Source organism: Monoraphidium neglectum (assembly GCF_000611645.1).
Source record: "Monoraphidium neglectum strain SAG 48.87 unplaced genomic scaffold scaffold00419, whole genome shotgun sequence".
NCBI classification, from domain to species: Eukaryota; Viridiplantae; Chlorophyta; class Chlorophyceae; order Sphaeropleales; family Selenastraceae; genus Monoraphidium; species Monoraphidium neglectum.
Window position 1 is genome coordinate 14,937 of NW_014013209.1, and position 12,752 is coordinate 27,688.

At 60.3% G+C, this 12,752-nt stretch overlaps 3 protein-coding genes across 3 annotated transcripts in view; all 3 read left to right on the top strand.

Moving 5' to 3' along the window:
* The window catches only part of MNEG_3353 (hypothetical protein), a gene marked incomplete at both ends in the record, with an annotated part of 6,077 nt that extends 812 nt beyond the window's left edge, over positions 1–5,265 (top strand). The window contains 7 exons of the mRNA XM_014048171.1: positions 910–1,033; positions 1,269–1,508; positions 1,673–1,730; positions 1,903–2,455; positions 4,270–4,565; positions 4,744–4,917; positions 5,088–5,265. Of these exons, the coding sequence (XP_013903625.1) occupies positions 910–1,033; positions 1,269–1,508; positions 1,673–1,730; positions 1,903–2,455; positions 4,270–4,565; positions 4,744–4,917; positions 5,088–5,265 (1,623 nt within the window). The remainder of the gene's footprint in view (positions 1–909; positions 1,034–1,268; positions 1,509–1,672; positions 1,731–1,902; positions 2,456–4,269; positions 4,566–4,743; positions 4,918–5,087) is intronic.
* A 1,966-nt stretch (positions 5,266–7,231) lies between these two features.
* MNEG_3354 (hypothetical protein) lies at positions 7,232–10,421 on the top strand (the record flags this gene model as incomplete). The annotated part of the gene is made up of 6 exons (XM_014048172.1): positions 7,232–7,278; positions 7,628–7,880; positions 8,147–8,248; positions 8,431–8,665; positions 8,786–8,848; positions 9,973–10,421. 6 exons carry the CDS (start codon positions 7,232–7,234, stop codon positions 10,419–10,421), a joined length of 1,149 nt encoding a protein of 382 aa, XP_013903626.1.
* A 1,420-nt stretch (positions 10,422–11,841) lies between these two features.
* MNEG_3355 (prolyl 4-hydroxylase) lies at positions 11,842–12,688 on the top strand (the record flags this gene model as incomplete). The annotated part of the gene is made up of 4 exons (XM_014048173.1): positions 11,842–11,898; positions 12,105–12,206; positions 12,395–12,505; positions 12,596–12,688. The coding sequence occupies 4 exons, from the start codon at positions 11,842–11,844 to the stop codon at positions 12,686–12,688; spliced, it is 363 nt and encodes a 120-aa protein (XP_013903627.1).
* Between the last annotated feature and the right edge of the window lie 64 nt (positions 12,689–12,752).

Here is a 12,752-nt window from a genome sequence, read left to right on the forward strand (position 1 = left end):
CACACACACACAAACACACACACAAACACACACACACACACACACACACACACAAACACACACACACACACACACACAAACACACACACACACACACACGTGCGCGCGCACATGCACGTACACACAATCCCTCCCTCACCCACACACACGCACACACACGCGCGCATATGACGCGCACAGGTTACCCTAGCCAGCTCTTCTGGCGCTGTCATTCAGACATGGAGCAATGCCAGCGGCCTCTTGCAGGGCCAGTTGACCCCTAGCGCAACCATCAGCTCACCTGTGAGCGTTCAATTCCTGCTTTTGCAAGCCTCTTGGATTGGGTGACCAAGCAGAGGCTCGGTCAACTGCAGTCATCACTTGCAACTCGCCCACTTGAGCGAAACGGCCATGTCTTTCAAGGCCTGCACTCCTTTCCGCCCCCCCTCACCACTCCAGGGCACCTACTACCTGTCTATCAGGGGCGCCGGCCGGGGTGCGAATGCTACCACGGGCTTCACATCCTACGGGTCCACAGGGCAGTACAGGGTCACCATTACAGCACCAGCCACCACCAGTGGCGGCAATGGAACGAGCGTCGGGACCGGAAATGGCACAATTGGGGGTGGCAATGGAACCGTTGTTGGCGGCACCAACGCGACCAATGGGACGACTGGTAGCAGCAAAAACGGGACGGTCGGGGGCGTCCTAAACGGGACCATTGGTGGTATCATCAACGGGACAGTTGGTGGCAGCAAAAACGGGACAGTCAACGGGACGGTCGGTGGCGTTGCCAACGGGACGATCGGAGGAGGCGCAAATGGAACCACTGGGACTGGCGGCGGCGGAACAACAATTGGAGGCAGCGCTGGCAGCATCTCCAACACCACCGTCTCATGCAAGTCTCCTGGTGACGTCACGCTGCCCCAGACGTTCAACGGCTCGTGCAGCTCTGCCGTATTGGCCGTTTCAGACCTCTACACCACAGGGGGCCTGCCAGGCACAGACGTGTCCGTCACGCCCACCCTCCCAGCCGACGGCCTGTATGCACCAGGTGCGCGGGGTTATCGTGCCAGATGGGCATTGCAACCCGCGACATCAGCACTCCCGTATTGCCGTGAAGTGTGTTCCATGCGGCATGACGGGGCTGGCCGCCACCACGTCTCCTCGCAGATCCTGAGGATTCTAGTGAGTGCCTCCAGCGCGCAATGCTGCCGGGTGAAACCCTCCCTCTCTGCTGCCTCCGCCCCTGCGCGACTCCTCCCCTCCCCCCTGTTCCCCAACCCTAGGTAACCATAGCTACGCCGTCACCGCCAGCTCTGGGGCGACCTGCACCGTGTCATTCACAGTCACCCAGGGGCCCGGCTGCAGCAATGCCACTTCGGTTACCTGCACGGCCGCGCCCAAGGTCGTCACCCTGGCCACTGGCAGCTGCAACGGCGTCACCATCCCCCGGTGGCAGCTCTTCACCGGCGGCCGGAACGCTGTCGTTACGCCTGGGCTGCCCACGGACATGTACTTTACCCCAGGTGCGTGAGGGGGTGAAGCGTGCGTGTGTGCTTCGCTGCTGTATGTGCTGGCCCAGCTCAGCTGCACCTGCCTAACAGACGCACTCGCCACTGCCCTTCATCTTGAGGCAAGGGGATGTCAAACAATGATGGCATCGGACCCCATCAATTTCATGCAACCGCAGGGCGCATGACCAGGTTCAAGGTCACGGCGGCCGACCAAGCCTCGCGCTGCAACTTCAAGTGCGGTCCGGGTGCTGCTACTTTTGGGGCCTGGCCTAACCTGATGCCACATGCCTGGCCAACCCGGCTGAATAGCATGTGACGCCCTCATTTCAGTCTTGTCCTTTTGTAAGGTCCTCTTGACAAAGCCAACTCCGCCATGCGCACCCCACCCTGGACTCGGCGCCCGCAGGGTCCAAGTCATGCCCTGCACCCCGGTGTGCGCCTCCACGAGCCCGAACCTCACAACTGCCCCCGATGCGTGCACCTCCAGCGCCAGCGTCAACGCCTCTGCCCTCCTGGTGGCGTCCAGCCTTGGCAAGTCTGCCGACGTGACACTCTCGCCGGGCGGGGCCCTGCGGCAGGGGGTGCGCACGGTCAAGGTGACTGCCAAGTATGGCAAACTCAGCGTCAAGACCACCTGCACCGTCAACGTGATGGACCAGCAGGCACCCAAACTCACCCTGGCGCCGCCCTCCGGCAGCCTCTGTGCCTACCCCAAAAAGGGCTCCACCTCTGCTTGCTTCTCCATCCGGAAGCTCGCAGTCTTGGCGGACAACTGCCGTCCAAAGCCGACGCTGCTGCTCAGGAATTGCACGGTCACTGCCAACGGCGCCAGCACGGACTGTTTCCAGGACAGCTCCAAGCGCGTGTGCGTGAGATACAACAGCGGCACAACGCCCCTCACGGCGCAGGCGGTCTTCACTGCCAGGGACGCGTCGGGAAACGAATCCCCGGCGACGACGGTGACGATCACCGCGTACGGCGTCCAGCCCAACCCTGTGCCCCCAGGCTGCCAGCCAAATTAGTGGGCACCAAAGTGTCTCAACGCCTGCCTTCCTGAAGGGAGGCAGCCGATGTGATACAAAAACGGCGCGTCTGCGACGGCGCATTCCTCATCCCACGTTGCCAGCGCGCTGCCTGCGCCGGCTGCAGCCAGTGATCATGGGGACACTGCACCCCCTTTGCCGGAGTACTGCTGCAACAGAATCTAGGCTGTGCGGTGCCACGGCTGGAATCCCTGTTGTTCACCATAATTTGTAGCACTGTGGGACTGATGCCGGACACATGTTTGGGTGTCTCGCACAGCAATGGCGGAACCCCACACGCCATGCGCGTGTACGCACACATGTGCAGTGCCCTAGATGCACACGCATGCGCGCTTGCACTCACCCTATGCATTTGCCCCCACGTGGTTTGGCTGTTATTGGTCTGAGGTGCCCCCTGTTGGCACACGCAGAATGCACAGCATCGATTATGGGTTGGCGTCCTCCCAAGCATTATCAAATCGTATCAACACCGCGCTTGGTTGTACGTCATAACGCACGGTCTGGCAGTGCCTGCTGCCACTGCTGCCGGCCGTGCAAGGCGAGTTGCAGTTGGGTGTCGGGCAGATGTTCAAATTGCGGCTCAGCTGTTTGGTGGACCCAAAGAGCGCTCCTTTGTTTCAATCAACTGCATTTATCTTCCTGGTTGCTCCAGGCCTGCCTTTTTTTCATTTGGGAGCGCTCCCTCATCTCTCCATTGCCATCGTCGGCTCGCACAAATGCCTTGCGCTCGGCCAGCGGCATCATCCCGCACCTGGGCGTTCTGCGGACTGTCGGGCTCGGTGCATTGCAGCCAGGTTTGCTTCTTTCATCCCAGCATAAAGGGCGCTGACGGTCGCATGCTCCTTTTGCCGCCGCTCATCCCCTACATGCGACATAACCTCGCCGCTGCACGATCAGCGCCCGCTGGAACGCCGAGCCTACCCGCAAGCGCCACACAGTAGCAACATGCGACGGATACGCCCGCCTCGCGCTGTTTGCGGGGCGCATTATGAGAGGATCGCTGTGGCCGCATTTGTGATAAGTGCTCTTGCACGCTGCATGCCCTTGGCATGGCCTCGCTTTCCAGTGCAGTCATGTTTGACACAGATCAAGATCAGTGATGCGCGCAGCGCACGCTCACATCTTGTCGCTGTAAAAGCTCAGGCCTTGACTTGATGTTCTATGCATTTCTTGAGTGTTGTGAGTATGCTGCCTGCCGATCTAGCAGAGGGATGTACGAATCAACACAGCAACGGGCAGCAGGACCAATGAAGCAAATAACCAGCCACTACCTGCTCCGAACCTGACAGTCGCTCTCCTTGTTTGGACGACCAGTAGTATGTGTCTGTTCAAAGCCCTGATTATATCAACACGTTTTTCCGGCTTGTTCAGTTCCCTTCACGCACACTCCCAGCTCCAGCCACATCGCGAGTGAGACAGGCCACACGCGGTGCCCGTCCTCCACCGATGCCACGTCCAGCTCCAGATGTGTTTGCGAGCTTGATTCGACCCGTGCCTCCTGCACAACTACATTTTTGACTGTAACCCGACTCCGACGTCCGTGACAGTCTGGTCATCCCGGCCGCCGAGCTCATCACTTATCGACCCTTACAGCGTGACAACGTCAAAGAAATTGTTCACAGCATTATCCAAGGAGGTGGATGAGGCCCCTCCTTGCGGTCGTACTGTTTGCGGCGGCAGCGTCGCTTGCCGCTGCAGCCCTCCCTGCGACACCAGCGCGCGCGGCGCAGCTGGCAGCACTCGATACCGTGGCGCCCTCCCGCCTGGCGGATGTTGCGACTAGCCTTGGCAAGTCTAGCGAGCAGCTGCGGGAGCTGGTCTCGGGCGGCGCGTTTCGGCTGAACCAGCAGTCGCTCACGGCGCACTACGCATGTACCTTTGGCCGCGAGGCCGGCAGCGATGCCGCGCTGCTCGACACTGGAGACCCGCTTGCCGCCGACGCCATGGCGCTCACCGCGTCTCTGCAGTCGCTGCTTGAGCCGGGGCTGGGCGACCCGGACTCTAGCCAGGCATTCAAGCTCCACAGGTGGGCCAAGTGCAGGCGGCTCTCATGTGCTACCTGGACAGGGGATGGTTCGCATTTCGCTTTGGCAGGGCATAAATGAGCGTCTAGCAACAGTTGGGCCTGGGACGCTGCCCTGTGGCATCCTGAGCACCGCCCCCAAGTGCCCGCTGTCGACCCCACAATCGATCCCGCCGCGCAGCCGCCCGGGCGCCCCCCGCACCCTGTACCTGGACTTCACGGGGCACACCACCACCGGCACACAGTGGAACAGGCGAGAGGGCTGGGTTGATTTGTTGCCGGGGAGCGGGTGCCGCGCTCCGCGCCGTGCTGAGGCGGCTCGCCACCGCCCCAGTGGATTGGACCGCAAGGCCTGGTATGCGCTCCACCGTGTGTCAGCAGCCTGGGTGTGTGGCGCCGCCAGCAGCACCAGCAGCTCTCGGAGCTGGTGCAAGCTGTGGCGCAAGCTGCAATAAATGACTCCCACGCTGCAATAGATGACATCCAAGCAACTCTGTCTTCTTTGTGCGTGGTGCTCACCCACAGGGAGCCCTGCGCATTCGCAGACAAGCGCTTCTGCTTCAGCGCTGATTTGAACTACCCGACGTCGTTCGCCACGCCGCCCTTTGACCTGGATGGCAACACAGCCGTGTTCAGCACAGCAGAGCTGCAAGCTATTGTGAAGATCTGGGCGAATGTTGCTGAGGTGTGCTGGTGTGTGTGAACATGCTTGGTGTTGAGGGCACAAACGCATATGAATCCGAGGGTCACGTGCACGGGTCACGTGTGTGCCTGTGCGTGCGTGCGTGTGAGTGCGTGCGTGCGTGCGAGCTCACGTAAATGTGGACAAGGACAAGGGCATGCGTGCATGTTCCTCTTGTCCACAAGCTGTCCCTTGCTCACGTTGAGCCACGTAGAAGCAGGCATGTGAACATGTCAACATCCCCTCTACAAACATCTTTTGCACAGCCGCACACTGTGTGAGCGCCATACACACGCGTGTGCGCATGCGTGTGCGCACGTGCGCGTGCACACACACACACACACACACACACACACACACTTACAGGACTATTCGATGTTTGACATTGACATCACCACAGGTTTGATCAAAGTTCTTGAAGAAGTGCTGCAGCCATTGCTCCGGACCATTCTGGCAGCCATGGCTTGCAGCCTGCGGCCTGCGTTGCTTTGACTTGTTTGCTGCACACATCCATGGCAAATGTGCGGTAATTTGCAAGCTCGCTAGAGCTTCTCTGGCGTCCCACCGCCCCTGAGTGTCGGCCCATTGTTGGTCCTCAAATGCACCCTCACAGAGGAGCCCACCTTCTCCCTGGCCAATGGAGTTGGAATCCGTGTATGCATCGGCGGCAGCGATCTAGACTGTAAGCTGCAAAGGCTTGGAAACTCTGTGAGCTGGGTCCTGGCCAGCGCGTTTGCTGTTTTACACCCTGCCCTCCACGGAGACCCTGCTGCCAGCTGTTGACGCGCTCGATCATCCCCCAACACAACCTGGCAGGGTACACTTACAACACTGGTGGCAAAATGCAGGCTGGCGGCATCACTTATGTTGGAAGCTTTGGCCAGGGACGCCTTGGCGCTGGCTACCCCTCCAACGGCAATGAGGTGGCCCCCTCGTGAGTGTACTGGCTGCACTGCCAGATGTTGGCCACCAGTCTGGTCACTTGCAGCGCCTGAGCTTGTCAAGCTCACAACGTGTGTATGGGCCTGCTTCTGTGATGCTCCGCAGGTTTGTGTTCACCAAGCCCCTGTCACTCAACCTCAAGGCCATTTGGGAAGCTGTCAGGTAGCCGCAAGGCCTGCAGAAGCGTTCTCTGATCATGGGCCCTGCGCGAAAGCGTATTTGGGAGGAGGGCAACTGGGCAGTGGGATGTGCAGCCCCGCATGATTGGCATTTCCATGCAGGTGAATGCTTGAAAACCTTGTCTCAATCGCCTGGCTTGCCCCACCACCCCACGCAGCCACGAGGCAGGACATTCCTTAGGCCTGGAGTGAGTCAGGGTGCAATGAAACCAGGCAATTTGTTTCAGGGGCTGAAGACATGTGTGATGGAACGCTGGTGTACACTGCAGCTGCCCAGCACCGCAGCACGACACCACCTGTGGATTGCAGGCCCACGCACGCGCTGCTCTCGCTCGTGTCGCCGCACCCGCAGCCACCATGGGCGCAACGCATTCTCTGGCAACAACAATGTGCGTGAAGAGTACTACAGGTATGCGGGGTGATTGCAGGGCCATGACAGCCTGGCATTACAGCGCGTGCTGCAAAGACTGAAGCTGCACTCTGTTTACACTGTCGAGTATGGGCATGCTGTGAGGCACGACTTGGCCTAGTTTGCTTGTCGAGGGCCGCAAGGTGATGTCACCCGCCCCCTTCACTCCCTCAAAATACATCCACCCGGGCCCACTCTTGCCTACCCTCCCGTCCAACCAACTGTGCTGCACCCTATGCCAGCGGTCACAACAGTGGGTTCCAGGGGGCGGTGAAGGGCAAGGGCCTTGCTGCTTGGTGTATGCAGCTTCGGCATGCCGAAGGAAGGGCCGTGCTTGCTGCTTGCGTGCTTCATAATGGCATTGCTTTTCTCCTCGGACAACTGGCTTCTTGATGCAACGCGCTGCCCCTTTCACCTGCACCTCACCCTTGCCGGGCGTCCAGACTGGGCTCCCATCATGGGCGATGGCTACTCGGCGAACACGACGCAGTGGTGCAAGGGAGAGTGAGTGACACAGGGCGCAGCAGGGCAAATACGGGGCCTTGGGGTTGTAAAAGAAGCGCAACTTGGCTGCTGGGGGTTGGCAAGGAGTTTGTAGGATTCAAATTACCCAACACATCAGACGTGGCAACCGCAACGCTGTATCCTGTACCCCCTTTGGCCAGACTGATGGGCCTGGCATCACCTGCAGTATGGGTCGCGCCAGGTTGATGTTGGCCTGTTCCACTGCCAGCTCTTCGCAAACGTTTTGCTGGCAGTCGTATGTCCCATTTCGCCCATCACACACACTCTATGCCACCACCTGCGTGTACAGATACGCACAGGCATCAAACCCCAATCAAAATGACATCAGCAAGATCGCCAGCTTTGCCCCGCTGGTCTCAGACGATGTCGGCGATACGCCCGCGGCTGCCAAGGCACTGGTCAACACGTCTTCTGCAGCAGGCGCGTCGTTTGTGGGGATCATCAGTGGCGCGTCTGACGTCGACACGTTCAGCTTTGGCAGCGGTGTGGGCACTGCCAATGTGATGCTGACCCTGGCCAGCACGGCGGCTGACAACCGGTCTCCCAATGGAATTTGGGAACGCAGTGACCTTCAGGCTGAGGTGAGGGACGCGTCGTGTGCAAGCATACAGCTGTACATCCCCTTGTACCACATGTTTTGGCAGATGTCCGCAATCGTGCACACGTGCGCACACACACACGTACACACACACGCGCGCACGCACACACACACACACACGCGCGCGCGCGTGCGCGCACGCGCACATACACACACACACACACACACACACGCTACACACGCTTACACACACATACTTACACACACACACGCACGCACGCACGCCCACACACACACACACACACAAAGGTCACATTGCTAAACTCTGCGGGCGGCGTGGTCCAGACCTGGAGCAATGCAAACGGCCTCCTCAAGGGGCAGTTGTCCCCAAGCGCAACCATCTCAAACGACGTGAGCGTCAACAACATTGCATTTAAATTTTTGGATGGTCCCGACTGCAATGCTGCGCCTGCAAGTCCAGTCAGTGCGAACAGTTGCCGTTTGAAGTCTCGCTGATCGCAGCCCTCATCAACATGGCATGGCCCTTCCTGTTACCCTCTCCTCTTCCATATGTATCCCCCTGACCACTCCAGGGCACCTACTACCTGTCTATCAGGGGCGCCGGCCGGGGTGCGGACGCCACCACGGGCTTCACAGCCTACGGGTCCACAGGGCAGTACAGGGTCACCGTCACAGCACCGGCTAGCAACAGCAGCGGCGGCGGCGGCGGCAGCAGTGATGGCGGTGGCGGTGGTGGTGGCGGCGGCAACAGCGGCGGCGGCGGCGGCGGCGGCGGCGGAGGCGGCGGCGGCGGAGGCGGCAACAGCGGTGGGACATCCAACATCACGGTAGCGTGCAAGTCTCCAGGCAGCATCATTCTGCCGCAGTCGACGAGCGGGTCCTGTGATTCAGCCAGACTGTCCGCCTCGGATCTCTACACCACGACAGGCGTCCCGGGAAATGACGTCACCGTCACACCTGCCCTGCCCGCCAATGGGAGATATGTGCCGGGTGAGTGGGGACAGCTTGAGCACCCTGTCCTGGCACATGTCAGAGGACTGGGTCAGCCAATCCAACTACGCTCAACCCCATCTGCCCAGCACCTGCCTCATGGTGGCGGGCTTCTTCGCCGATGTCCCTGCCTCTTTCTCCGTGTCAGGGTCAATCATATGTCTCCTCGTGTCATCCAGCGGATGCAATTCATCACCCCCCCCGGCCCTGCACGCTCAAAATCCCAGGCTCGTACAGCTATGCTGTCACCGCAAGCTCTGGAGCGACCTGTACAGTCACATTCACAGTCGCTCAGGGCCCCGGCTGTAATAATGCGACGACAGTGACATGCACGGCTACGACCAAGGTCGTGACGCTGACTCAGGGCAGCTGTGACGGCGTCGTCATTCCCAGAGCTGACCTGTACAAGGGGGCTGCCTCTGCCTCTGTCACACCCGCACTACCCACCGACTTGCTCTTTACGCCAGGTGGGTGGCGTGTGACACGGATGCAAAATCAGGCCTGGCCATGCAGGCCAAAGTCCAAGGGAATCGGCGAGCGCGCGGGACCCTGCAGCGCCCGTCAGCTGGGTGTGAGCCCCCGCGGCCTCCGGTAGGCATGCTGCATCCTGCACACCCATTGCAGCATGTGCCCTAGGCATGCTTCCCTGCCCCCGGCAAACCGCAGGCCGCCTCATGACGTACAGTGTGGTGACAGCTGACAACAGGTCCCGCTGCAGCTTCAAGTGCGCAGCAGAGGTGGCGTTGTCTTGGCGCCTTCGACGCATGCTCGAACCTACTTTGCTGCATTAACACATCAAACATCCACACACATTCATACACGCACACATCCACATTCACGCGCACATGCACACACACTGCTTGCCCTCATCGTTGACCCGCCTCCGGCCCAAGCACTTAAACACTCAAGTTGTGCGCCCCTCTCATTTTCTCCTCTTCCTCTTGCTTGCCCAAGGCTTCAAGTGAAGCCCTGTACTCCCGTGTGCGCCACCCCGGCCCCATCTTTAGCAACCAGCGCTAAGATGTGCGCCTCCAGCGCCGGCGTCAACGCCTCAGCCCTCGTGGTTGCATCGAGCGTTGGAAAGGGGGCAAATGTGACCCTCTCGCCGGCGGGCGCTCTGCCAGCCGGGGTGCGCAAGGTCATTGCGACCGCCAAGTACGGCCTGGTCAGCGTCAGGACCATCTGCCTCGTCAACGTCACAGACCGCCAGGCGCCAAACGTGACCCAGGTGCCGGTCTCGGGCGCCGTCTGTGTCTACCCGAGCGGCCGGTCCCCCTCGGCTTGCTTCCTCATCCGGGACCTGGCCAAGGTCACGGACAACTGCAAGCCGGTGCCCTCGGTGCAGTTGAGGAGCTGCACGGTCACCGCCAACGGCGCCAGCACGGACTGCTTCCAGGACAGCCTCAACCGCGTGTGCGTCAAGTACAACAACGGGTCGTCCAACCCCCTCACGGCAACTGCGCTCTTCACTGCCACTGATGGGGCTGGCAATGTTGCGCCGGCAGCGGCGGTGAGGATCATCGCGTTTGGCACCAAACCTGCCCCCGTGCCTGCCGGATGCCGGGCCAAGTAGCGTCCGCCAATCAAAGCTGCGCTTGGCCGGCCAGGCACATGGCACATGGCAAGTGCACTGTTGCACATGACGCTGCCTGGCGTCGGCTTCTTCCGCCACGACATTGGCTGGCCCGCATATTTGCATTGAAGCGGCAACGTTGCACATTGCTCAAGCAGGGGCCTGCAACGGTCAGCCACAACCCCCACGCGTGCATTGGCTTGCTGTGGTGGGGCTTTGTCACACAACATTTTCGACCAATCCACTGCAACAGGCGCACGCGCTCACCCAAACGCCGCCGCCCGCCCACATGCGGTGACATGCACTCCAAACAGTCTCGAGGCCAATTCTGCTCTGTTCTATCTAGCCTGTCCACACGTGTGACGGGTGCCATACCTTGCTGCGCTCTTTGGCGCTCATTCACACCTTCACACCAAATCGTGACTTTCTCAGTGATCGCAGGCGCAGGGAGGCAAATTAATTCAGCTTCCTTATATTTGCATTTTGATTGGCATCTCATTTGTGATGCCATCCATAGTGAACTATTGCACATCATCCTCGGCGTCCTCTCACAAGGACAGCAGAGTGACACCATTTGTACACGAGCAGGACCTTTGTAGTTAGCTTTTGCGTGCAGCGTCATCCTCCAGAACATGAGGTCTGTTGTTGCAAGTGCATGCCTGCGTCACTCGCGTACCTTTGTGCCCAGTGTGTGCAATACTAAGTTAGGTTGGCGGCGCTGTGGCGCCCTGCCAGCTGGCCGGAGTCCTTTAATATAGTTTTCGCTGCTCTAGAGTGTATGTTTGGAGACTTGCACGCCGCTCACTCAGCCGCGAGATCTGCTGTTTCTTACCAAGGCACCGGCCAACTTTCGCATCAGAACAGCTGTGTTGCACTCCAGAAGTGCTTGATGTCGAACCCTCGAGTGAGTTGACCGGTTATTAGGTGCTGAGTAGCAAGGCATGTGAGATTTGCTCCTCTTGTAACCTGTTCTTGGATACAGTTGACCATGGCGCGCGAGCAATCCGGGGGCCATAGGTGCAGGGGATGACGGACGACTGCAGTGAGCACAACCGACCGTCACACAACGTCAAGACCACGCAGGGCGAGGCTACTGGTACGACCTGCAGTGCCAGCCCTCTCCAAGCTTCATCGACGCAAGGATGAAAATGTTTACGACACCCGACCACGACCATATTCTGCATGAGCACGATCGTCAGCGTATATTTGTACGTGCTACGTAGCTGGTAGATCGTCAGCGGTGTACTGGGCAGCGCATCAGCAATTTACAGCTTGATTATCGAGCATTAATACACACTTTTTTGCTTCAGCAGGCAGCAGGCAGCGTCTAGCCATGGTGCAGACTCGCAGGCGCATTGCAGTGCTTGCTGCTGGCGCTATGCTGCTCCTTGCGCTCGCTGCAGTCCCTTTGTCAACGGCCATGCCGCTCTCAGCACCGCTCAACATCAAGACTGAAATGGGCTGGGGCGATGCTGAGGTGCGCAGCGGCGCGATCGGTTGCCCGTGGGAGCCTGGGACCTCAGGCCGGCGCATCAACCACCTTGGGCGGTTGAAGTGCCGGCGGCGCAGCACCGCGAGACCTAAACCGGCGGTGGAGCTCTTTCGTGCACGAGGGCTACAGCCAGACATCTGTCCATTCTGCATGTGCTGCACGGCCCCCTTTGCGATCCAACCACCCCGCAGGAGGAGTGGCGCGGTGAGGTGATCCAGCTGTCATGGCGGCCGCGCGCCTTCCTTTTGAAAAAGTTCCTGACAGATGAGGAGTGCGAGCACATCAAAGCCAAGGTGCGTGCACACCACACAACCACGGCTTCGAATGCGTGCGCAGCAAGCCCCAGAGGGCCTGGCAGCGGCCCGCCATTGCGGGGGAACGCCCAGCGAGGGCCCTTGGAGTTGGGCGGCCCCCGCTGCTGCTGACGCGCCGCGCTCTCTCGCGACCGCGCGCCGCGTGGCCGCGCGGCCGCGCTCCCCAGGCCAGCGACAAGCTGGAGAAGAGCGGCGTCGTGGACAATGAGACGGGGGAGGAGAAGGACTCGGAGGTCCGCACGTCATCCGGAACCTTCTTTGACGTCGGAGCGGACGAGGTGCGGCGCGGGCGCGGCTCACGCGCAGGGGGCCTGAGCTGCGGGGCACATGCATGGGACGTGCACGCCGCGCCGGCGCGGGCTGCACAGCAGCGACGGCGGCAGCAAGCGCCGTTTCTCAGGAAGGCCCCGACTGCAGGGGGGCTGCTGGCCGACAATCGGCCGACCGAGCTTCCTGCGTAGCTTACTGCGAAGCGGTGTGTGATGTTGTTGGTTGCACAGCAAGGCCACTCCCTCCCCTCCCCCC